Here is a 23318-nt window from a genome sequence, read left to right as displayed (position 1 = left end):
CACTTGGGAGTGGCCAGAAACGATTAATTTACATATGGCTCAAGCAGCTCACGACTTCCGGTCTTTGACCAAGTATCCTCTGGGTAGCCTAAGAGCATCCGTTTGAAGGCGAGCTAAAGTGATTAGGCGAAACATCCCCTACCTAGAGTTGTTTGGGTTTGGGACCCGCCACGTAAAAAACAAAACACCCAAAGAAAACTAATAATACATATACATATGTATGTATATATTGAATAAATATGTGCACCTGATTTGTATCTTCATTGTAATGAATTTAATAAAAAGATTAAAGATACCATTTTTATTATTTATAGATATTTATATTAAAAGGATTTTGTACACTTTTTTAATTTAATATTTTATTTTCAGACGTTTTTTAATTCAACATAAGAATCTTAACTAATTTCATAAGAAATAGTAAATTACAAGAAATCTAGTAACAGTAAAGATTAGTTGGTACATTTGCGGTATATATGCGAATCTCACTTAAAAAAATACACAAATATTATAGATCTTTTCTTTTATCACTACCGCATTTTCTTTTTATTTAACTTAATAAGTATTACAAGATTTCTAGTAATATGGTAGTTAAATGTAAAAGCAGCATTTGTATACGTAAACTTTTTTATACATATGCCCATTGCTCATTTTTTGCTTCGTTCATATTATTTAATGCTCAATTTTATGTTCATGCATCACGGCGAAATTATAAACACTGCCAGTTACAAAAGTTCTGTTGATGATTAATGAAGACAAAATATAACACTAATGGCACTTCAGTGTATTACATATTTTTTCTTCACTACACCAGGATGCATGTTACAAAATAAATATATCAGTAGTTACCATAATTCATGCAAACAAATTATGCACTAAATTTTCTAGTTACTATTATGTGCTATGACACATGCCCATTATTTTAACCAAAATAAACAATAAACCAACATCGTACTATAGACTTCGCACTGTTTTGCGATCAGCGTCGCCATGTTCTATCTTCAGATTCCTCATCTTCCTCTTCATCCTCAAGCCGCAATTCCGGTAATGTTTCTCCCCCGACTTCAGAATCATTACTCTGTTTATCATTACTAATTTGAGATGCAGTTGATTTTATTGGATCATGACTACCTAACTTTTCATCTGGTTTGTACACCTTATCAGTTAACAAAACTCCCGTAGTTACCGATGATGTTGATATGACTGGTGCCCAGGTTATCTAAATATTAAAAACATTTATTTAATAAGCATACATGGTATCTCAATAGAGGCGTGAATATTTAAATAACGAGTCATTATTAGATAAAAAAGTCAACACACAAAAAAATGTTAACTTCGGTTACGTCCATCCTATAATACTCTGCACAAATACAAAAGTTTCCATACAAAAACTTGTTTTTGAGCGGTCAGTTTATTGGCAGCTTTATGCTACGATGGTCCGATGTAAAAAAAACTTTTCAATTAAACAAGGTTTAGGTAATGGTACAATCTGCAAAAAAATTGCTGAGATCGGGTCAGTTCTTGTATAGATTTTGATCGATGGTTTATATGACAGCTATATGCTGTAGTGGCCCCATCTCAACAATTTTTCTCAGATTGTACCATGACCTTAATTCGTGCTAAATCTCGTGAAGATATCTTGTAAAAAAAATCCATACCAGGGTATGATTCTCATTGTTCAGTTTGTATGACACCTATATGCTATAGTGGTTCTGACAAATATCGGCTTCTTTGTGAAAACAAGACGTGTAAAATTTCTTATCAAATGTGGAACTAGTTCACATACTGCTAAAAGCAAAAAATAGTAATACTTTGTTCATAATTTGAAATTGTTAATTTATTCTTTAAAATCTATAACGTCCCCGCAAAGTGATTGCCCTTTTTGCCAATACACTTGTGCCAACGTTTTTTCTAATTTTCAAAACAGTCAATTTCCGGTATAGCCTTCAATTCGCGGAGCGCAACATTTAATGTCTTCAATCGACTCAAAACGGTTTCAGAAGTCTCACGGAGATAAATCAAGCGAATAGATGGTTGTGGGATGATAGTATTCCTTGTTGCCGGTTTGGCCGGTCGGAATTAATTCGTAGTGCACCACACCTCAATTATCGAATTATGGTCGACACAACTTAGATTTTTGACCTGCTTTGACGTGGTTTTTTCGGTTTCTGCCGATATTTTACAATAAATCGTCTGTTTCTGGGTCGTAAGCATATTTCCAAGACTCTTCGCCATTAATATACGTTTCATGACATCCTGGTCATCAGAAAATATTATTTCACGGTCTTAACGTGAAGCAGTTTTTCGAAAAAAAATGTAGTGATTTAGGAACCAACCGCACTTTCACTTTTCTTATGCTCAAACGATCTTTGAAAATAGTTATCACTGATTCCGATATTCCATGGGTTTTAGCGCCAAAATAAAATTAAAAGTCTTACTATTTTTTGCTCCCAGTAGTACATGCATACAGACAGACATGGTTGCACAGTACCACCACAACACTTAGCGTTATAAACGTTCTGAAGTTCGTGGCCTTAACCAGAAATCACCCTGTGAAAGAACGATCCTCGTAGCGTTGGACTTGTCAAACAACGCTACTGCATAGAACAAACTACGCTCCGTCCAGGACATAAGAGGTGGACAAACATCCCTACTGCTTCGAGGAGAAAATTCTAAACTGAGAAGAATTAAACAAATGGTTCCGCAGGGTGGTGTCCTCTCCTCGCTATTGGGGAGGGTTTAACTTCTACATCTCGAAAGTCCCACAGCCACCAGAGGGAGTTTCCCTAACCTCGTACGCTGATAATTGCACGATATTGGCGTAGGGAATGGAATCGATGGCATGTGTTCAAAGGTAAACGGCTATCTCTCCCACCTTCTCTGCATGGAACTTAACACTCTTCCTCACCTCCTGCACATGGGGAAAGGATAAGGAATCGTTGTTGGCAACTTATGCAGCGGAACGTAGATGAAGAAGCTTCAGGGTTGCATAGTGAGGCGCTTATGCCCCCAGTTAAGGGGCGTAATGAACTCCTCTCCAAGCAGTTCCTGCTAGGATGTTTTCGCAGAAATCACCCCTGCAGTCAACTGCTTGGAGCAGAACCGCCTCTTCTGGGTGTTACAAACTTCTTATTAATATTTTTATTTTATATAAAAATTTAAAAACAATTAACTTGGTAACAAGTAATGAATTTATTATGTACGTATGAACTTGGTGTTACGAATCAAAATCCAATATTTTGCTTATTTTTACCTTCTTTCTTTAATTCAATTTAATTTTATTAATTTTTTTTTTGTAATGCCACTTCCACATGTAAGGAACAACTCAGCTCGGTTGGTACCGAACATTTTATACTCCTGCAACTTGCAAGGATCAAAGCCGAGGTGAACTTTATTTTAAATTTTGTGTCGACAGAACTCTACATTCATTGTCCAACCAAAAAGTCAAATTAAATTCTTATTTTATTAACCTATATTTAGGTTATAAGAAATCATTATAGAGGGTATTTTGAAAGCAAATGACTGGATTGATTGCATTATTATCACCTTATTTCATGTTTGTTGCAATAGCTTTAGTGGTACATGAGGTGCGCACAATGAGCCTGTTAAAGGACAAGGTCATGCCCTCTTTTTTTTAAATTTCAGTCCACAGATGCACCTCTACACAGTATAGCGGAGTACGAACTGACAGTTTTGTATTGTATAGGTATATTAAGTACTTTCGTTAAAGAATTACAGTGAACCAATAAAGTTTACATACACCTAGTTCTATTAAATTACGACACGGATCATCGAATTAGTGGGTCAAAGTATCCGGAAATACTAGAAATCGAGTGGAAAGCATGCGTCGACGAATAGGGACAATAATTGCCACAAAATGTAGGCTAAAACCCGCTAAAAATATTGTAATTACTTTTGAATTATATAAATAATCATTGGTGTATGTAAACTTTTTTGATATGAATTAGGCGCATTAATTTTTTTTATTTGTGTAGACAAAAAAATATTTTGATTTAATGTTAAATATACATTTTTTGAAATGGATAGAAAAAAAACTAAAAATTTATTAATTTTATAAAAATAAATTTTTTCCAGTATGCAGTATTTGTGGTTCACATATTTGTGTATAAGGTTTAACATACTTTCATTCGTTTCATTTGTATTATCGTTAATTGAAAATGCCATTGCGATTTGTGTTATTCATAGAAAATAATTGTATGTGCAAGTTCATCTATTTGTTCTCTGGCATCTGAACAGACAATATTTAAAGTTTGTTTTTAACTAAAGTGAAAAATTGGAAAATAAGTAAGTTATAGGAAAAATTTAAATATTAAATTTAGTGCGTAGAAACATAATTTATCATTTTGGAACAGTTACAGATGCGTGCAACTAATTAACAACGGTAGTAGGAAAAATCCAAATCGGTCGATATTTTCATTTTCGAAAAAAAATTTCAACTGTGTGTTTTAAAGATAAATTGTGCATATTTAGTTATTGTAAATTAGCTAATTTTAAAATTATTATTTTTTTTGGGTTTAAAGTTAATATTTGATTACAAACCCATTACAGTCAATCACGGTTTGATATCTAAGAGGCATTGACTCTACGAAACTTTGTCAAGATGTCCTTTGGATTATCATTCCATTATTGTTTAACCTTTTAGTATAATTCCTGGAAATTTGAAACTTTATAGGAACGAATTCTTTTTTTCAAATGTGTCCAAAGACTTTCGATTAAGTTTAAGTCCGAGATGCATGAAACCCAGTCTAATAGAAGCACCATGGTTTCCTGAAACCACGCGCAGTATGTTTTAAGTCGTTATCTTGCAGGTAAATTCACGTTGCAAGTGTATTTCCATCAGGATATGGTAACATTATGTTGTCCATGAACATGTCCGTATTTGAACTGGTCCATACGCCCATTTATTTTACAAATAGGCCCAACACCTCACCACGACATGGCACCCCAAGTCATTATGCCGCTACCACCATGTTTTAAAATTAGCCTAGTGTATTTGGGGTCCAACTCCTTGAATCTAGGCCTACGAGCATAAGTTTTTCCATCTGAAGAAATCCTATTTATCTTGCTTTCATTGAAAAGTAACACTCTTATCCACTCTTTTGCTGTCCAATGGCGGTATTTCTTTGCAAACTCTAAGCGGCTCCTTTGATTGCGTACAGACCGTTCCCACGACAGTCGGGTCTACGTAACCGGAACGGACCCGGATTTATATCCGGCCAAGGACTGTCAACTCGGCAGAACTCTGCCGCTACAACAACAACAACAACATTGCGTACAGAGAGTAATAGCTTCATCCTTGAAACTCTTCCAAGAGTCCTGCCTCGCGTAAACGTCTTTTTACGGTAACTACAGATAGCGGATCTGAGTTTTCTCCAAAAATTGCAACTCGAATTTGTTTTGTCGTCTTGTGAGGATCCTTTTTTGAATTGCGGATAATTAACTCGTCCTTCCGAATAGTAGATTTTCGACCTCTCTTCTTTCTTGGAACTTGTTTTGTCATTTTATTCTTGCTGAACTACCTAACTGCATTAACTAAAACTAACCGCTTGGGGAAATTTAGGGTCTTTTCAATGTTTCCGTAAGATTTTCCATCCTCGTACATCTGTACCATAACAGCCCTAGTGTCCTTATCACAAGGCTTGTGCTTACTCATTTTTATTCACTTAAATCAGGGATGGGCACATTAGCCATCAGTGGCATTTTGCCCGTGCGGGCACGAGTGCACATTTTGAGGGCTAGGTGAGGGGATCATCGCGGGCAAACACGAAGAGAGAAGTGAGAGCAACGTTTTACCACTCCATATTTACAAATGAGAGCAACGTATTTTCCCACAGCATGTTTACAAATGAGCGACTGATCTATCACATGTACAGTGGTGTGAACAAAATAGAAACAACCATAAGGTGTTGTGAAGTTTTAAAATATGCTGTTTTCTTATTAAATAAAATTGTTTTTAGATACATAACATAACATATATATATTTTTTCCTAACAGTGATTAAAATTTCCCACCATGCAAAGGTAAATAAAAACAAATTTTAATGCGAAACTCTAAATTCTGCAAATTATGTTTACCCCTTTTTGTTCACACAACTGTACAATTCCGATATGAAGTAAACTTCCACCCTTAAATTTGTGTACAATGTCAGTATTGCCGCAACCACTCTGCGAGGAACATCAAGTTACGGAGGAATGTAATTCATTTTTTTTCGCAATTTTTCTCAACTTGTTATGCCCTTCTCTCCGTAAACTGATATTCCCCTCATCTAGCCCCCGTGCGCACTTTGCTAACTTTGCGGGCTAAAACTGTGCCCATCCCTGACTTAAATTATTTAACTTCTTATATTAACGTATTTCAATAAAAATATAAAGATTTAGTTACCTGAACACAACTAATTTCTAAGAAATCTTAAGAATTCTACACGCGTTTCTAATTATATGCACGACCATTTTACTCACTATTGCATAAAAGTCCTCAACTATTTCAGAATAACGGGTTTTTTCAAAAAAATTTGTCAGCTAAATCTGACCGTACTTTCATAGAAAATAATTTAAAATAAAATTATATTTTTACCCTTAAACATTTTACACAAATCGTCATTTAATTTATAGGGACAAGTCGTTGTTAATTAGTTGCACGCATCTGTATATAGTTAAAATGACCCGTGGTAGAGAACTATCGGATGAAGAGCAGGGTAGGATAACTGGAATGCACGAAGCCGACATAAGCATTGGACGAATTCTGCGTCAGTGAACCGACATGGTAATAGTTTCAAATTATGTGAAAAATCCTCAAAGTTCTGGTGTCATAAAGCGTACTGGTTGGTTACCAATAGTTGATAAGCGGACCAAAAGATCACTTAGCAATTAGCGAAGGCATGAGTTGTAGGAAAATACAAGTAGAATTAGGTTTTGGGAGGAGTTTGAAAACGTAATTTTTAGTGACGAAAAAAAGTTTAATTTGGATGGTCCAGATGATCATCACAAATATTGGCGAGATACACGACATCCAAGAGAGACTTGGGGGATCTTTAATGGTATGGATGGGCTGCCTTTAGCTCTAAAGGCAAATCTCATATGTGTTTTTTACCGATTAAAGTGAACTCTGAAGTATACATTGATCTACTGGATAGTGAGCTCATTCCTTTTGCTGAGAATTTTCATAACGAAGTTGGGTATTTCAGCAAGACAACGCCCCAATTCATGTGTCTCGCGCTACAAAAGCATTTTTTCAGTCCCGGAATATCCAATCATTGGATTGGCCAGCTTTGAGTAACCCCATAAAGGACCTTTGGGGTATACTTACTGCTAAAGTACAGTGGGGAGCAAAAGTGATTCCACGCTCAACAATTTCGTGTTTGAACGCTCATAAAATCTTAACGCATGAAGTAAATGAAAAAAAAAACTTTTTTCTTCACGAAGATGTATTTAGTTTACAACAAATATGCGTTTCTAATGAAATAAGCAGAGAAGAAATGTATTAGTTAAGAACCAAAAACAAAAACATAACGCATGAACTCAGTTTTGCACTCTTTTTGAAAAAAGAAAAAATTGATATATTATTAATATTTTGTCCAAAGGCCCTTATTATCTATAACATTTTTTATGCGATTTGGCATACACTCAACCAGATTCCGTACCATTTCTTTTGGAATTTGATTCCATTCTACTTCTACTCGCCTCCAAAGGTCAAGATTGGATGGAGCAAATTGGTACTGCTCGAGCCGTCCTTTCACTGTTGACCATAAGTTGTCAATTGGATTGAGGTCGGGGCTTTGGGCTGGCCACTTCATCAACTTAAATGTTTGGTTTCCCAGCCATTCGTGAACAGTTTTCACAGTGTGCTTGGAGTCCCCATCTTGTTGAAAAGTTATTTTCTTTTCGGGGTAATACTCTTTTCCAAAAAATTGGAAAGATAGGTTTGCAAAATATGTAAATAGCTTTCTTATCTCTTTATGCCATCAACCTTATGCAATGGTTCAACGTGCCACCACGTAAAGCACTCCAAACCAATATATTTCCTCCTCCATACTTAACGGTTTGTTTTACATGATGTCTTTGAAGTTTCTCGCCGAGCCTGCGCCAACAATTTTGCCTTCCATCCGACTGAAAACGGTTAAACTTAGATTCGTTCGACCAGATAACACGTTTCCTGTCATCTACAGTCCAGTTTTTATGTTCCCTTGCAAATTTCAACCGGGCCTTACTATTTTACATTTCCGTTTCTGCCAAGTGTTCTTCTAGCTATCCACCGACTAACATGTACATGCGTTATGTTTTTTTTTTTTTGTTTTGGTTTTTAACTAATACATTTCTTCTCTGATTATTTCATTAGAAACGCATATTTGTTGTAAACTAAATACATCTTCTTATAAAAAGTATTTTTTTCGTTTACTTCAAGCGTTAAGGTTTTATTAGCGTTCATACACACAAATGTTGAGCGTGGAATCACTTTTGCTTCCCACTGCATATGCATATGCCAAGCAGTATGATACAATTAAAAAGTGCCATTGTATCAGAGTGGGAGAAAATTGAGCTAACTACTTTACAAAACTTAGTAGGTGCCATGAAGACTGTGCATGGTAAAACTTTACAAGGGTAATACTATTAGATACTAAAAATATTTAAAACTTCAATTACTTAAAATTATTTTTATTATATACATGTTAAAATAATATTGGATATGAATTTTAAGAAGTTTTCTATTTTGCACATATAATTATTTTCTATGTAATTTAAGTAATATATATGTAATTGTGATTTTGTTTTTGTTTTTGCTTACTACATCATATAAAGCCATAAATAAACCATCGAAATATATTTTGTTTTTGATACTTTAAATTCAGGTTGATGTATTTCACATATAATTCTTTTACGAAAGTATTTGTGTTGTATTGTATTTTCGACTTTTCATTTTATATTTACATATTCCATTGAGTCAAAGCGTATTTTCTTATTCTCTTACATATTTCTGCATTATTTTGAAACCAAAACAAATAATTTCAAAGTTTAGGGAGAAATTAAGAATTTGGTAGTTACAAAGTTACATTACAACTCTTACCTGCAGTCGTTTATCTTTGAAAACTTTTCCACGCAATACAGCCTGCTCCGCATTTATTCGTGTAGCATAGGATAATATTAGTTGGGGTATTTCTTTATCCACATCGTGTTTAGTTATTTCTCCAAAATGCTAAAAAGTTAATAGTAATTTCTTACTTTACTTCCAAAAGGTTCAGTTTCATTATATAGTTAACATTAAAACCTACTACTTGTTCTTAAGGGGTTGTATGCACTTGTGTGGGTTGGAAAAATCGATATTTATTATTGCATTTTCTTAAATTAAATCATTTTAAGATATATCCAATGTTACAGCTGTCCACAGCGCACTTTTCCCATGTGCCCCCTATCGCGATTATCTCAAAATGATGCTTTTTAACAAGTAAAGAAGGGCTAAGTTCGGGTGTCACCGAACATTTTATACTCTCGCATGATAAAGTGATAATCGAGATTTCATTATCCGCCATTTACATATTTTTTTATTTTGCTGTAAAATTAATTAGATTAGTAGTTCCTGAGATATGGTTTTTGGTCCATAACTGGGCAACGCCACGCCCATTTTCAATTTAAAAAAAGCCTGGATGCAGCTTCCTTCTGCCATTTCTTCCGTAAAATTTAGTGTTTCTGACGTTTTTTGTTAGTCGGTTAACGTACTTTTAGTGATTTTCGACATAAACTTTGTATGGGAGGTGGGCGTGGTTATTATCCGATTTCTTTCAGGCATTTGAACTGTATATGGAAATGCCTGAAGGAAACGACTCTATAGAGTTTGGTTGACATAGCTATAGTAGTTTCCGATATATGTACAAAAAACTTAGTAGGGGCGGGGCTACGCCCACTTTTCCAAAAAAAAAAATACGTCCAAATATACCCCTCCCTAATGCGATCCTTTGTTCCAAATTTCACTTTAATATCTTTATTTATGGCTTAGTTATGACACTTTATAGGTTTTCGGTTTTCGCCATTTTGTGGGCGTGGCAGTGGGCCGATTTTGCCCATCTTCGAACTTAACCTTCTTATGGAGCCAAGAAATACGTATACCAAGTTTCATCATGATATCTCAATTTTTACTCAAGTTACAGCTTGCACGGACGGACGGACGGACAGACGGTCGGACAGACAGACACTAAACTATAATACTCTCGTTAGCAACTTTGTTGCGAGAGTATAAAAAGTACCGTTGCGATGAGTAAGGTTTCTCATAAATCATATGACTTATCGATCTAATTTTTTATTGGCTACTTGAAAACTACAAAACCTCATACTTGAACGAAGGATTTGTTATTTGAAATAAGAGTTTTTTTTGGAATGAAAAAGCAATTTGTAGACCCACAAAAATCTTTTCAGTAAAATCATCACTGCTTGCGTCCTTCGTTCAAGTACGGCGATATGATATAAACTAAATAAAACTGTTTTTTTTTTTTTTGTTTTCATGCTCACCGCAAAGGTTGTATGACAAAAAATGTATCGGCACAAAAGCTGTAGTGCTAACAAACGGGTACATTTTTCAATGAAGAATTAAATTTAACAACTTAAATCATATACATATGTACATATAAAAGTATCAACAGTGTCATTAAAAAAAAAAACAAAAATAAAAACAAAAAAAAAATTATTTATTTTATTTTTTCAAAATATACCTTTATAAAACCCCTTAAGTGAAAATCTGGAATTTTTTAACTTACCTTAAAGTGTCCTAACACGAAATCCGCCTCCTCACTAGTAAAACCAGTAACCACTATCGTTTTTGGTCTTCGGTCAACGCGCGTAGATCCCTCAGGAAATGATGGACGAGATCGGGGATTGGTTCTTCCAGAGGGGAAGTGAGGAACTTTGCTCCCTATTGGTAACGGGTGAGAGGACACAATACCAACGGCTGCACTACCAGGAACGACCCCAAGACTGCGCTGCAGTTCTTCAATGCGCTTTTGTATGGCGGTAGTATCATTTCCCTCCTGTTGTTGAGCTATTAGTTCCAATTCTATATCCAGCAATTCCTTCTTTTGTTGCTCCTTCGTTTTCTTTGGTGGAATTGGATGCTGGTTTTGAATTTGTGCTTGGATTTGTTCTTGTTCCGTGGCAATCTCCTTACGTAATTTATCAATAGTTTCTTGCAAGACTTTTATAGTGTCAAGGGTTTTAGTTCGTTGGGGGTCATTTGGTTCGCAACGTTCTACTATTTCCAAAGCAGATTTCATCTGTTTTACATAACTTTGTAATAGTTCCTGTTTCCTTTTCCGTAGTCCATTAGCGAGTTGTACAACAGCTTTAGCTTGCTCTTCTTGTTTCTTACGTATTATGGCATTTGTTGAACCAGAGTTGTGACTACGTGATACGTTATTTTTTAATCGCAAAGATGTTGCGGGTACATGAGCGGCAGCTAGAGGAGTGTTAACGTTTGTTGCGTTCGATGTATCACATGCAGGTATGCTTCCAGACGCAGTAATACTCGGATTTGAAACATTTTCATTCGGTGTTTTTGCTGAATCAGCTGCCGGAGTTGGAACAGCTGGGACGTTATTTAAATGATATTGACTATTTTTTCGTATATTACCCATTGTAATAGGGGCCATATCATTTATTAAACTATTTGTATCTTGGCTGTGCCAAAATACTTTTATAAAGCGATTGTTTAGCACAGCTTCTGTACTACGGTATGCAACATTTGCTTCGGCATGTGTTGAAAACGTTACAATAGCTGCTTCGGGATCACCATCATAAGAAATTTGTATATTTACAATTTTGCCAAATTTAGCAAAGTGATTATTAAGATGTGCGATTGTATTCATGCCGCGGGGAATCTTTCGTAACTCCAGAGAACAGTTACTTTGTATACTTGGTAAACGCGGACCAAGACGACTGTTAAGTGGCAGCTTACGTTTGACGGGCCCTTCAGCAATAGCCACCGAGTCTTCTAAATCAAAACGACGCTTACCCTGTGTCATTTGACTTACATCTCCACCCGATCCAGGGTTACCTGCATCAACAACAGGAATTGGAATTAATTCTCGTTGCAATGGAGCTGAAACGGCTGAAGAATTGAAAGGGAAGGAAAGCATCGGGGTAGCAACTCTAAAACCGGAGCCAGCGTTGGTATTTGCAGTGTAGTCTGCCGCAATTGAACCAGGGTTATTTTGTTTATCTGCAATAGTACCAAGTGGAGGAAACCCAACGGCTGCTACAACTCCAGAAACCGGCATTATTCCTCCTGACCTCGCTACACCAGTGAATGGATTAATACCTGAGGCATTAACAGGACCACTTACTGTGGATCCACCTGTCAATAGCGGGTTAGAAGAAACCATTGATCCAGAAGATCTCATCCATAAATCAGGTGCATCTGGGTTATATTCCGGAAGGGACATTCCAATTAAGCCGGTATTATTTATATCTTCAAATACAACGGGATTAATCCCATGGTCCCAAGGGCATGTTTCTCCTCGAACGCAGTAACCTTTTTCGTCAAAATCACGGCATCGTTGCCGCTTTTCTGATTCATGTTGTAAATGTGTATGATTAGCATGACGATCAGGCGACCCGCGAACGATTCGTGATACATTCGGTGATACCTTATTCCTGCCTCCACGTTCAAGAGAAGGCGAACGGCTGCGTGAATTTGACCGGTTCAGTCGGTTTTTACGACCAACACCCTCTCCACCGTTTCCTACTACAAAACGGGGTGATCTTTCGTCTGAACCTGTCATGTTGCTACTGTTACCAATACGTCTACGTTCCGTTCCACTACCGCCAGCACCTCGCCTACGATCATGAGATCCTACATGACGTAAGTCTATTGTTGGTGGAGATTTATTGCGAAATTGACGTTGCATTTTTTCACGCTCATTTATTCTGCGATCACGAGAACGACTTCGACGCGAATGTCTTTCATTAGATCGTGATCGAGAACGTGATCGCGAACGGGATCGAAGGGAAGCACGACGACGACGGCTCTCTCGCGGTTGATTCTCTTTGTCAGCAATAGTCCTCGGAGGAGGACTTGCACTGCGAACGTGATGACTGTTAGATCCAGCTTGAGAATAGTGTGTAGGAATAGATGGTGGCGTTTCACTTTTAATTGTAGCAGGGTAATGAACAATTTGGCTCGTTGTATCAGATTTTAAATTAGCAGATATTGTACTACTGCCGAGTAATTCTTTTTCTTTATTCTATAAAAAAAAGGAATTGTGAAAAATGCAAATAATATTCTTCGCAAATTTCGAACTTACGTCATCTTTTGGTGGAGTTTGAACTTTGTCGGCACAAACGGTATTCGGCAGGTTATCAATTTTCAATGGAGGTTCTGTAATGTTTGCTCCTTCAACAGATACATTTCTTGTATCAATAATATCGGGAGCGACTTCTTCCCCAACAAAATTTCCACCGCTTAATTTTGGTGAGGGTAGTAAAATATCAGTAAAATAATCCTCAGTGTTAATGGCACTAAATAGCCTCTCTACAAAAGGTTGTGTTTCCTCACCAAGGAAAACATCAAGTTGTTCTATCATTAATTTTTTTAATTCTTTTTCTGGTTTATCTTTCTTAAGCAACGCTAACACATAGCGGGCAAGCGCAGAAGAATCCGCATCACATCTATAATAAAAAAAGTAACAATATAAGAACGATTTCTTCTGTAATCAGTACTCGTACTTACAAAGGTTCCAATACGACAACAAGCCAGCTTTTCAGAGCTTCCTGATTTTTTACGATCATTTTAATAATATTTCTCAGTGTTCATAAATTAATAACTGCCTTGTTTTGATGTGATTTTTAATATATACTACAAATAAAATTTGGCTATACACTTTTATAATATATATTTTCCTCAAGATACCCAATCAGCTCTAAAAATCAAAAAAAAAAGTTCAACATTAGAAGACTAGATATAATTGAAATTTAAAATGTTAATCCTTTGTGGGGTAGCAGTTTTATATGCATATGCGAATACTCGTCATATATATTATTAAGATCATAACTTTTGCGTGCACCATTCAACGAGTGAAAAATTTCTGGATTTTACTACTCGTTATTACGTTACCATAAGCGATAATACAGAAAATTCCACTAGTAGAATACAATTTCTGAAGATGTTTAATTTTCTGATTCCACAGCTTTCAGTTATAACCCTATACGTCCCGTTGTGAACAATTTTCAATATTTTAGCTATTTTAATTTATACAATTTCCTTCCAAATATAGACAGTCTCGTTGGACACTTACTAAGCGAACGAATATAGTCGATACATGAGTTGACAGCATTTATTCGATATTTTTCGATTAACACATAAATACACTAGGGCGCTTCTCTTGGTCTTGCAAGATTGCAGATTGCAAAAAACCAAACCAAAATATACAAGGGCACGAAAGCACCCATTGCAGAATCTAGTGATGTATGAACGGCTGATTCGGTCTTGAAAATGGGGCCACAATTCCGATTTCTTTGGTGCCTCGATTTGAAGGTTCCGTTGGAAAGAGGAAGTCTTCCTGATTAAAAAAAACATTCAGGGTTATAGGGTCCGCAAACGCTTAGTTTAGGAGATATTCGGCCTTAAAGTTCAAAAATTCGCAAAATTGGACCATTTCAAGGAGCTATTTCACCACATTAAACACACTTTTTTCACATTTTTCACTTCAAATTAATTAAATTGCACTATAATCTTTTAAATAAATCTACATTTTACACTTTTAGCAGGTTTTTTTTACCTAAAAAATCTTTATTTTAAAAATCACATTTTACACTTGTTTGAACCTCATTTGTTTATCAAAAATTACGACGAAATGGAGCGCTGCCATATGATGATAATGCAATTCGCTGAAATTCTTCTTTTTCGCAAAAATTCCTCTATTCATGCATATGGATATTTTCTTTTTTAAATTTATTAAGCAAATAAGTAATATTATATACATGTATTAGAAATAGTATATAATAATATTATATATAACGGGTGATTTTTTTGAGGTTAGGATTTTCATGCATTAGTATTTGACAGATCACGTGGGATTTCAGACATGGTGTCAAAGAGAAAGATGCTCAGTATGCTTTGACATTTCATCATGAATAGACTTACTAACGAGCAACGCTTGCAAATCATTGAATTTTATTACCAAAATCAGTGTTCGGTTCGAAATGTGTTTCGCGCGCGTGTTTTGTTCAGCGATGAGGCTCATTTCTGGTTGAATGGCTACGTAAATAAGCAAAATTGCCGCATTTGGGGTGAAGAGCAACCAGAAGCCGTTCAAGAACTGCCCATGCATCCCGAAAAATGCACTGTTTGGTGTGGTTTGTACGCTGGTGGAATCATTGGACCGTATTTTTTCAAAGATGCTGTTGGACGCAACGTTACGGTGAATGGCGATCGCTATCGTTCGATGCTAACAAACTTTTTGTTGCCAAAAATGGAAGAACTGAACTTGGTTGACATGTGGTTTCAACAAGATGGCGCTACATGCCACACAGCTCGCGATTCTATGGCCATTTTGAGGGAAAACTTCGGACAACAATTCATCTCAAGAAATGGACCCGTAAGTTGGCCACCAAGATCATGCGATTTAACGCCTTTAGACTATTTTTTGTGGGGCTACGTCAAGTCTAAAGTCTACAGAAATAAGCCAGCAACTATTCCAGCTTTGGAAGACAACATTTCCGAAGAAATTCGGGCTATTCCGGCCGAAATGCTCGAAAAAGTTGCCCAAAATTGGACTTTCCGAATGGACCACCTAAGACGCAGCCGCGGTCAACATTTAAATGAAATTATCTTCAAAAAGTAAATGTCATGAACCAATCTAACGTTTCAAATAAAGAACCGATGAGATTTTGCAAATTTTATGCGTTTTTTTTTAAAAAAAAGTTATCAAGCTCTTAAAAAATCACCCTTTACATATGCATAAGTAATATTGTTACAAAAAGTAGTATTAAGTTGTATTTGTATTACTATATGCATCCCTGATTATGAACAATAGCTGTAGGTATATGGAATAGCATTTGTCTTGTTGTAGACATCTGGCGCCACACTGTCTGCTCGTCTAGTTAAACAATTGCTGAGTCTGGCGCCGCGACTGTCTGCTTGCGTCTGGCGCCGTATAGCCGTATGTTCTGGTAATTTCCAGACGCGATATTCTAGAAGGACACGTCGGCATCAGCGAGAAGTGCGTGGCTATATAAGCCGTGGCAGCGCCAACGTAATCAATCAGTGCTAAGAGTAAACTGCTATAGTGTAGACGAGTTGTGAAATAAAGAGTTGTTGAATTAAATTAAACAGTGTTGATTTTATTTGTCAATCCAGAGATACGAACCTAACAAAGTAAACTAGCAAGAGTAAATTCGTAACAATTGGTGTCAGAAGTGGGATTGTCAAATAATCCAAATTCAAGATGGTTAAATTCGGAGAATTGAGAATTCAGCAATTAAAAAAGGAACTGGAGGAGCGTAATTTGCCGATAAGCGGGCAAAAGGCGGATCTGCAGGCACGATTACGTGAAGCAATGGAAGCGGATGGAATTAATGTCGACGAATTCGAATTTGATGGCCCAGAAACTTCTACAAAGGTAGAAGAAAAAGTAGAAGAACAACGAACATCATCAAGCGTAGACACGAACATGCTGTTAGTGGCTATTAAGCAAATAGCAGAAAATGCAGTGCAAACAGAAAATCGTCTGGCACAGCAAATAACAGAAAATGTAGTGCAAACAGAAAATCGTCTGGCACAGCAAATAACGCAAATAGCTGAAAATACATCACAGTTAGAGTCTCGCCTTACACAACAGATTACGGAAAATACTACACAACTACAAAAACAAGTGCAAGAGAAATTTTCAAAATTTGAAGACGAATTAAGCACTTTAAAAAATGGCGAAGAAAATTTAAAATCAGAAGTTCTGCAATTAAGTAATCGTGTGCGAGAACTGCAACTACATGGCCCTGCACCATCAACAAATAATCAAAGATTGAAGGCACCCACATTCGATGGAAGTATTCCATTTCAAATTTTCAAACTTCAGTTTGAAAAGACAGCAACGGCCAATAATTGGAATGCAGCGGACAAAGTGGCGTCCTTGTTTGTATCATTGAAAGGACCGGCAGCAGAAATCCTTCAGACTATTCCAGACTGTGAACGGGACAACTATGAGGCATTGATGAGTGCGATAGAAAGACGTTATGGTAGTGAGCACCGGAAACAAATATACCAGATCGAACTGCAAAATAGGGGTCAGAAAATGAACGAGTCATTGCAAGAGTTCGCAACTGAAATAGAACGACTGGCTCATTTGGCAAATGCAGATGCACCTGTGGATTACATTGAGAGGGTAAAAACTCAATGTTTCATAAATGGAATTCGTGATGTGGACACCAAACGCGCCACATATGCATTGCCAAAAAGAACGTTTGCTGAAACGGTTTCGCACGCCCTCACACAGGAAACAGCTTCGCTACTATGTAAACCAGCACACAAAGTACAAAGAGTTGAAATGGAACAACCAGCGCCGATGGAAGAAATATTGAAGACTCTGAAGACAATTGCTGCACAGCGAGTAAATACAACAGGCAGATGTTTCAACTGTGGAAAAGCGGGTCACTTTGCCCGAAATTGCAATATAAAGGTAAACCCATCAAAACGGACACAACCAACAGAACACCGAAAGAGGATTCACCACAAAAATGCGGATGCATTATCGCGTCGCCCTTGTCCACCGGAATGTAAACATTGCTTCAAATCAGAGGGAAAAGAAGGTATAATCGACGTGCGATTACTGAACATAGAACCTGAAGATGATTGGACTCCTCATCGCATCAGAATCAATCAGCTGGAGGACCCTGATCTTGCAAAGCTGGTAATGGCCAAAGAAAATGGGGTACGACCACCAAAGGAACAAATAAGTAACGAGAGTCCAACGGCAAAAGCATATTGGGCCCAATGGAACAGCATAAACCTCGTTAATGGATACCTTCATCGTACCTGGGAAAGCGAAGATGGCAAGCAGTCTCGTCTGCTGATCATAGTACCGAAGTCCATGATCCCGAAAGTATTGAAAGAATATCACAATGGACCTAGTGGAGGGCACCTTGGAATTACAAAAACTATAGAGAAGATTAAACAACGGTTCTACTGGATCGGTTGCCGAGATTCCATAGCAGAATGGATAAGTAATTGCGTAGAGTGCATGGCAGCTAAAGGTCCTAAAGCCAAAAGTCGCGGTAGGCTGCAACAGTACAACGTGGGATCACCATTTGAACGAGTCGCAATGGATGTTGCAGGTCCGTTCCCAACCAGTACGGCCGGAAACAAATATCTACTGGTTGTCATGTACTATTTCAGTAAATGGCCAGAAGTATATGCCTTACCAAACCAGGAAGCGAAGACCGTAGCCGAAGCGTTTGTAGAAAATTGGATAACAAGGTTCGGAGTGCCCGTCGAATTACACTCAGATCAAGGCAGGAATTTCGAATCTTCCATTTTCCAAGAAGTCTGTACATTATTGGGCATCCACAAGACACGGACAACAGCGTTACACCCACAATCAGATGGGATGGTAGAGAGATTCAACCGAACGCTCGAAGAACATCTGCGGAAAATCGTTGATAAAGATCAACGGAATTGGGACAAGTGCATCCAGATGTTCCTGCTGGCGTATCGTTCAGCGAAGCACGAGACAACTAGTTACACGCCAGCAAAGATTATTTTCGGATCTGATCTGCGACTCCCTGCTGATCTTAAGTTTGGAACGAATCCGACAGCTGTAAGAAATGATGGAGATTATTGTTCTGCCTTAAAGGAAGAAATGAATGAATTGCATCTAATGGTAAGACAGCATACGCATCTGATGAGCAATAAGATGAAGGACCGGTTCGATCAAGCGGAAAATTCAAAAGGTTTTGAAGAAGGTGATCTGGTCCTGTTGTACAATCCACTTCGAAAGAAAGGCTTGTCCCCGAAATTGCAGACAGCCTGGGAAGGACCCTATATGGTGATGAAACGACTTAATGACGTGGTGTACCGCATACAAAGAAATGGAAAAGCACGATGTAAAATGAAAGTAGTACATTTGGAGAGGCTCGCCCCATTTGGTTCAAGAGGATTTGTGCCTAATCGGGACGATTAGGCTTTAGTGGAGGGCAGTGTTACAAAAAGTAGTATTAAGTTGTATTTGTATTACTATATGCATCCCTGATTATGAACAATAGCTGTAGGTATATGGAATAGCATTTGTCTTGTTGTAGACATCTGGCGCCACACTGTCTGCTCGTCTAGTTAAACAATTGCTGAGTCTGGCGCCGCGACTGTCTGCTTGCGTCTGGCGCCGTATAGCCGTATGTTCTGGTAATTTCCAGACGCGATATTCTAGAAGGACACGTCGGCATCAGCGAGAAGTGCGTGGCTATATAAGCCGTGGCAGCGCCAACGTAATCAATCAGTGCTAAGAGTAAACTGCTATAGTGTAGACGAGTTGTGAAATAAAGAGTTGTTGAATTAAATTAAACAGTGTTGATTTTATTTGTCAATCCAGAGATACGAACCTAACAAAGTAAACTAGCAAGAGTAAATTCGTAACAATTGGTGTCAGAAGTGGGATTGTCAAATAATCCAAATTCAAGATGGTTAAATTCGGAGAATTGAGAATTCAGCAATTAAAAAAGGAACTGGAGGAGCGTAATTTGCCGATAAGCGGGCAAAAGGCGGATCTGCAGGCACGATTACGTGAAGCAATGGAAGCGGATGGAATTAATGTCGACGAATTCGAATTTGATGGCCCAGAAACTTCTACAAAGGTAGAAGAAAAAGTAGAAGAACAACGAACATCATCAAGCGTAGACACGAACATGCTGTTAGTGGCTATTAAGCAAATAGCAGAAAATGCAGTGCAAACAGAAAATCGTCTGGCACAGCAAATAGCAGAAAATGTAGTGCAAACAGAAAATCGTCTGGCACAGCAAATAACGCAAATAGCTGAAAATACATCACAGTTAGAGTCTCGCCTTACACAACAGATTACGGAAAATAGTACACAACTACAAAAACAAGTGCAAGAGAAATTTTCAAAATTTGAAGACGAATTAAGCACTTTAAAAAATGGCGAAGAAAATTTAAAATCAGAAGTTCTGCAATTAAGTAATCGTGTGCGAGAACTGCAACTACATGGCCCTGCACCATCAACAAATAATCAAAGATTGAAGGCACCCACATTCGATGGAAGTATTCCATTTCAAATTTTCAAACTTCAGTTTGAAAAGACAGCAACGGCCAATAATTGGAATGCAGCGGACAAAGTGGCGTCCTTGTTTGTATCATTGAAAGGACCGGCAGCAGAAATCCTTCAGACTATTCCAGACTGTGAACGGGACAACTATGAGGCATTGATGAGTGCGATAGAAAGACGTTATGGTAGTGAGCACCGGAAACAAATATACCAGATCGAACTGCAAAATAGGGGTCAGAAAATGAACGAGTCATTGCAAGAGTTCGCAACTGAAATAGAACGACTGGCTCATTTGGCAAATGCAGATGCACCTGTGGATTACATTGAGAGGGTAAAAATTCAATGTTTCATAAATGGAATTCGTGATGTGGACACCAAACGCGCCACATATGCATTGCCAAAAAGAACGTTTGCTGAAACGGTTTCGCACGCCCTCACACAGGAAACAGCTTCGCTACTATGTAAACCAGCACACAAAGTACAAAGAGTTGAAATGGAACAACCAGCGCTGATGGAAGAAATATTGAAGACTCTGAAGACAATTGCTGCACAGCGAGTAAATACAACAGGCAGATGTTTCAACTGTGGAAAAGCGGGTCACTTTGCCCGAAATTGCAATATAAAGGTAAACCCATCAAAACGGAACCAACCAACAGAACACCGAAAGAGGATTCACCACAAAAATGCGGATGCATTATCGCGTCGCCCTTGTCCACCGGAATGTAAACATTGCTTCAAATCAGAGGGAAAAGAAGGTATAATCGACGTGCGATTACTGAACATAGAACCTGAAGATGATTGGACTCCTCATCGCATCAGAATCAATCAGCTGGAGGACCCTGATCTTGCAAAGCTGGTAATGGCCAAAGAAAATGGGGTACGACCACCAAAGGAACAAATAAGTAACGAGAGTCCAACGGCAAAAGCATATTGGGCCCAATGGAACAGCATAAACCTCGTTAATGGATACCTTCATCGTACCTGGGAAAGCGAAGATGGCAAGCAGTCTCGTCTGCTGATCATAGTACCGAAGTCCATGATCCCGAAAGTATTGAAAGAATATCACAATGGACCTAGTGGAGGGCACCTTGGAATTACAAAAACTATAGAGAAGATTAAACAACGGTTCTACTGGATCGGTTGCCGAGATTCCATAGCAGAATGGATAAGTAATTGCGTAGAGTGCATGGCAGCTAAAGGTCCTAAAGCCAAAAGTCGCGGTAGGCTGCAACAGTACAACGTGGGATCACCATTTGAACGAGTCGCAATGGATGTTGCAGGTCCGTTCCCAACCAGTACGGCCGGAAACAAATATCTACTGGTTGTCATGGACTATTTCAGTAAATGGCCAGAAGTATATGCCTTACCAAACCAGGAAGCGAAGACCGTAGCCGAAGCGTTTGTAGAAAATTGGATAACAAGGTTCGGAGTGCCCGTCGAATTACACTCAGATCAAGGCAGGAATTTCGAATCTTCCATTTTCCAAGAAGTCTGTACATTATTGGGCATCCACAAGACACGGACAACAGCGTTACACCCACAATCAGATGGGATGGTAGAGAGATTCAACCGAACGCTCGAAGAACATCTGCGGAAAATCGTTGATAAAGATCAACGGAATTGGGACAAGTGCATCCAGATGTTCCTGCTGGCGTATCGTTCAGCGAAGCACGAGACAACTAGTTACACGCCAGCAAAGATTATTTTCGGATCTGATCTGCGACTCCCTGCTGATCTTAAGTTTGGAACGAATCCGACAGCTGTAAGAAATGATGGAGATTATTGTTCTGCCTTAAAGGAAGAAATGAATGAATTGCATCTAATGGTAAGACAGCATACGCATCTGATGAGCAATAAGATGAAGGACCGGTTCGATCAAGCGGAAAATTCAAAAGGTTTTGAAGAAGGTGATCTGGTCCTGTTGTACAATCCACTTCGAAAGAAAGGCTTGTCCCCGAAATTGCAGACAGCCTGGGAAGGACCCTATATGGTGATGAAACGACTTAATGACGTGGTGTACCGCATACAAAGAAATGGAAAAGCACGATGTAAAATGAAAGTAGTACATTTGGAGAGGCTCGCCCCATTTGGTTCAAGAGGATTTGTGCCTAATCGGGACGATTAGGCTTTAGTGGAGGGCAGTGTTACAAAAAGTAGTATTAAGTTGTATTTGTATTACTATATGCATCCCTGATTATGAACAATAGCTGTAGGTATATGGAATAGCATTTGTCTTGTTGTAGACATCTGGCGCCACACTGTCTGCTCGTCTAGTTAAACAATTGCTGAGTCTGGCGCCGCGACTGTCTGCTTGCGTCTGGCGCCGTATAGCCGTATGTTCTGGTAATTTCCAGACGCGATATTCTAGAAGGACACGTCGGCATCAGCGAGAAGTGCGTGGCTAAAGCCGTATGTTCTGGTAATTTCCAGACGCGATATTCTAGAAGGACACGTCGGCATCAGCGAGAAGTGCGTGGCTATATAAGCCGTGGCAGCGCCAACGTAATCAATCAGTGCTAAGAGTAAACTGCTATAGTGTAGACGAGTTGTGAAATAAAGAGTTGTTGAATTAAATTAAACAGTGTTGATTTTATTTGTCAATCCAGAGATACGAACCTAACAAAGTAAACTAGCAAGAGTAAATTCGTAACAATATTATATAATAATATTACGTAATAAAGTGTAAAGTATACAGTACAGTACGAAAACTTGAACTTTCTTTCAATATGAGATAACCGAAAACTATAACCACTTCATACCCAAAACTCATATTTTAGATATAATAATATATATATCGTCGCCTAAAACACAAACCAATGTATCATCAAATATAAATGGAAATCGCTGACAGATATAATAACCAAAATTTATCCATTTTATAACGAAAACTTAAATTTTATTTCAATATTGGATATAAAGTGGATATATTTGATGGTCATTATGCACTCATATTGAAACAAAATTTGAGTTTTGGATATAAAGTAGTTACATATTTTGGTTATTATGCACTCAAACTCATATTTTCAATATAATAGGGGTATTCTCTTGCTCTTGC

The 23318-nt window shown here is 37.8% G+C and overlaps 2 protein-coding genes across 3 annotated transcripts in view; one reads left to right on the top strand and one right to left on the bottom strand.

The window, feature by feature from the left end:
• LOC125780329 (uncharacterized) overlaps positions 1-22842 on the top strand; it is a 282319-nt gene extending 259477 nt beyond the window's left edge. Inside the window, exon 2 of one of the 2 annotated variants that reach the window (XM_049462436.1) lies at positions 22171-22842. In XM_049462436.1, the coding sequence (XP_049318393.1) occupies positions 22171-22388 (218 nt within the window). In that variant the 3' untranslated portion in view covers positions 22389-22842. Of the gene's footprint in view, positions 1-18950; positions 19547-22170 lie in introns of those variants that run through there. The other variant, XM_049462435.1, reaches the window with a different exon arrangement.
• On the bottom strand, positions 333-14284 carry LOC105223074 (zinc finger protein swm). Its single transcript, XM_011200685.4, has 6 exons — positions 14110-14284; positions 13726-13915; positions 13301-13664; positions 10760-13240; positions 9079-9207; positions 333-1216 (listed from the first exon to the last, which is right to left on the bottom strand). The coding sequence occupies exons 2-6, from the start codon at positions 13782-13784 to the stop codon at positions 977-979; spliced, it is 3273 nt and encodes a 1090-aa protein (XP_011198987.1). The 5' UTR covers positions 13785-13915; positions 14110-14284; the 3' UTR covers positions 333-976.
• Positions 22843-23318: the final 476 nt, after the last annotated feature.

Source organism: Bactrocera dorsalis, chromosome 1 (assembly GCF_023373825.1).
Source record: "Bactrocera dorsalis isolate Fly_Bdor chromosome 1, ASM2337382v1, whole genome shotgun sequence".
Lineage (NCBI taxonomy): Eukaryota > Metazoa > Arthropoda > Insecta > Diptera > Tephritidae > Bactrocera > Bactrocera dorsalis.
The sequence above is the reverse complement of the archived record's forward strand: the minus strand, read 5'-3'. Positions and strand labels throughout refer to the sequence as shown.

Coding starts and splice junctions, on each gene's coding strand:
- LOC105223074 (XM_011200685.4), bottom strand. CDS start 13,784: ATGATCGTAAAAAATCAGGAAGCTCTGAAAAGCTGGCTTGTTGTCGTA. Junction 9,208..10,759: donor TCGTGTTAGGACACTTTAAG/GTAAGTTAAAAA, acceptor TTAACTTTTTAG/CATTTTGGAGAAATAACTAA. Junction 1,217..9,078: donor TCAAAGATAAACGACTGCAG/GTAAGAGTTGTA, acceptor TTTAATATTTAG/ATAACCTGGGCACCAGTCAT.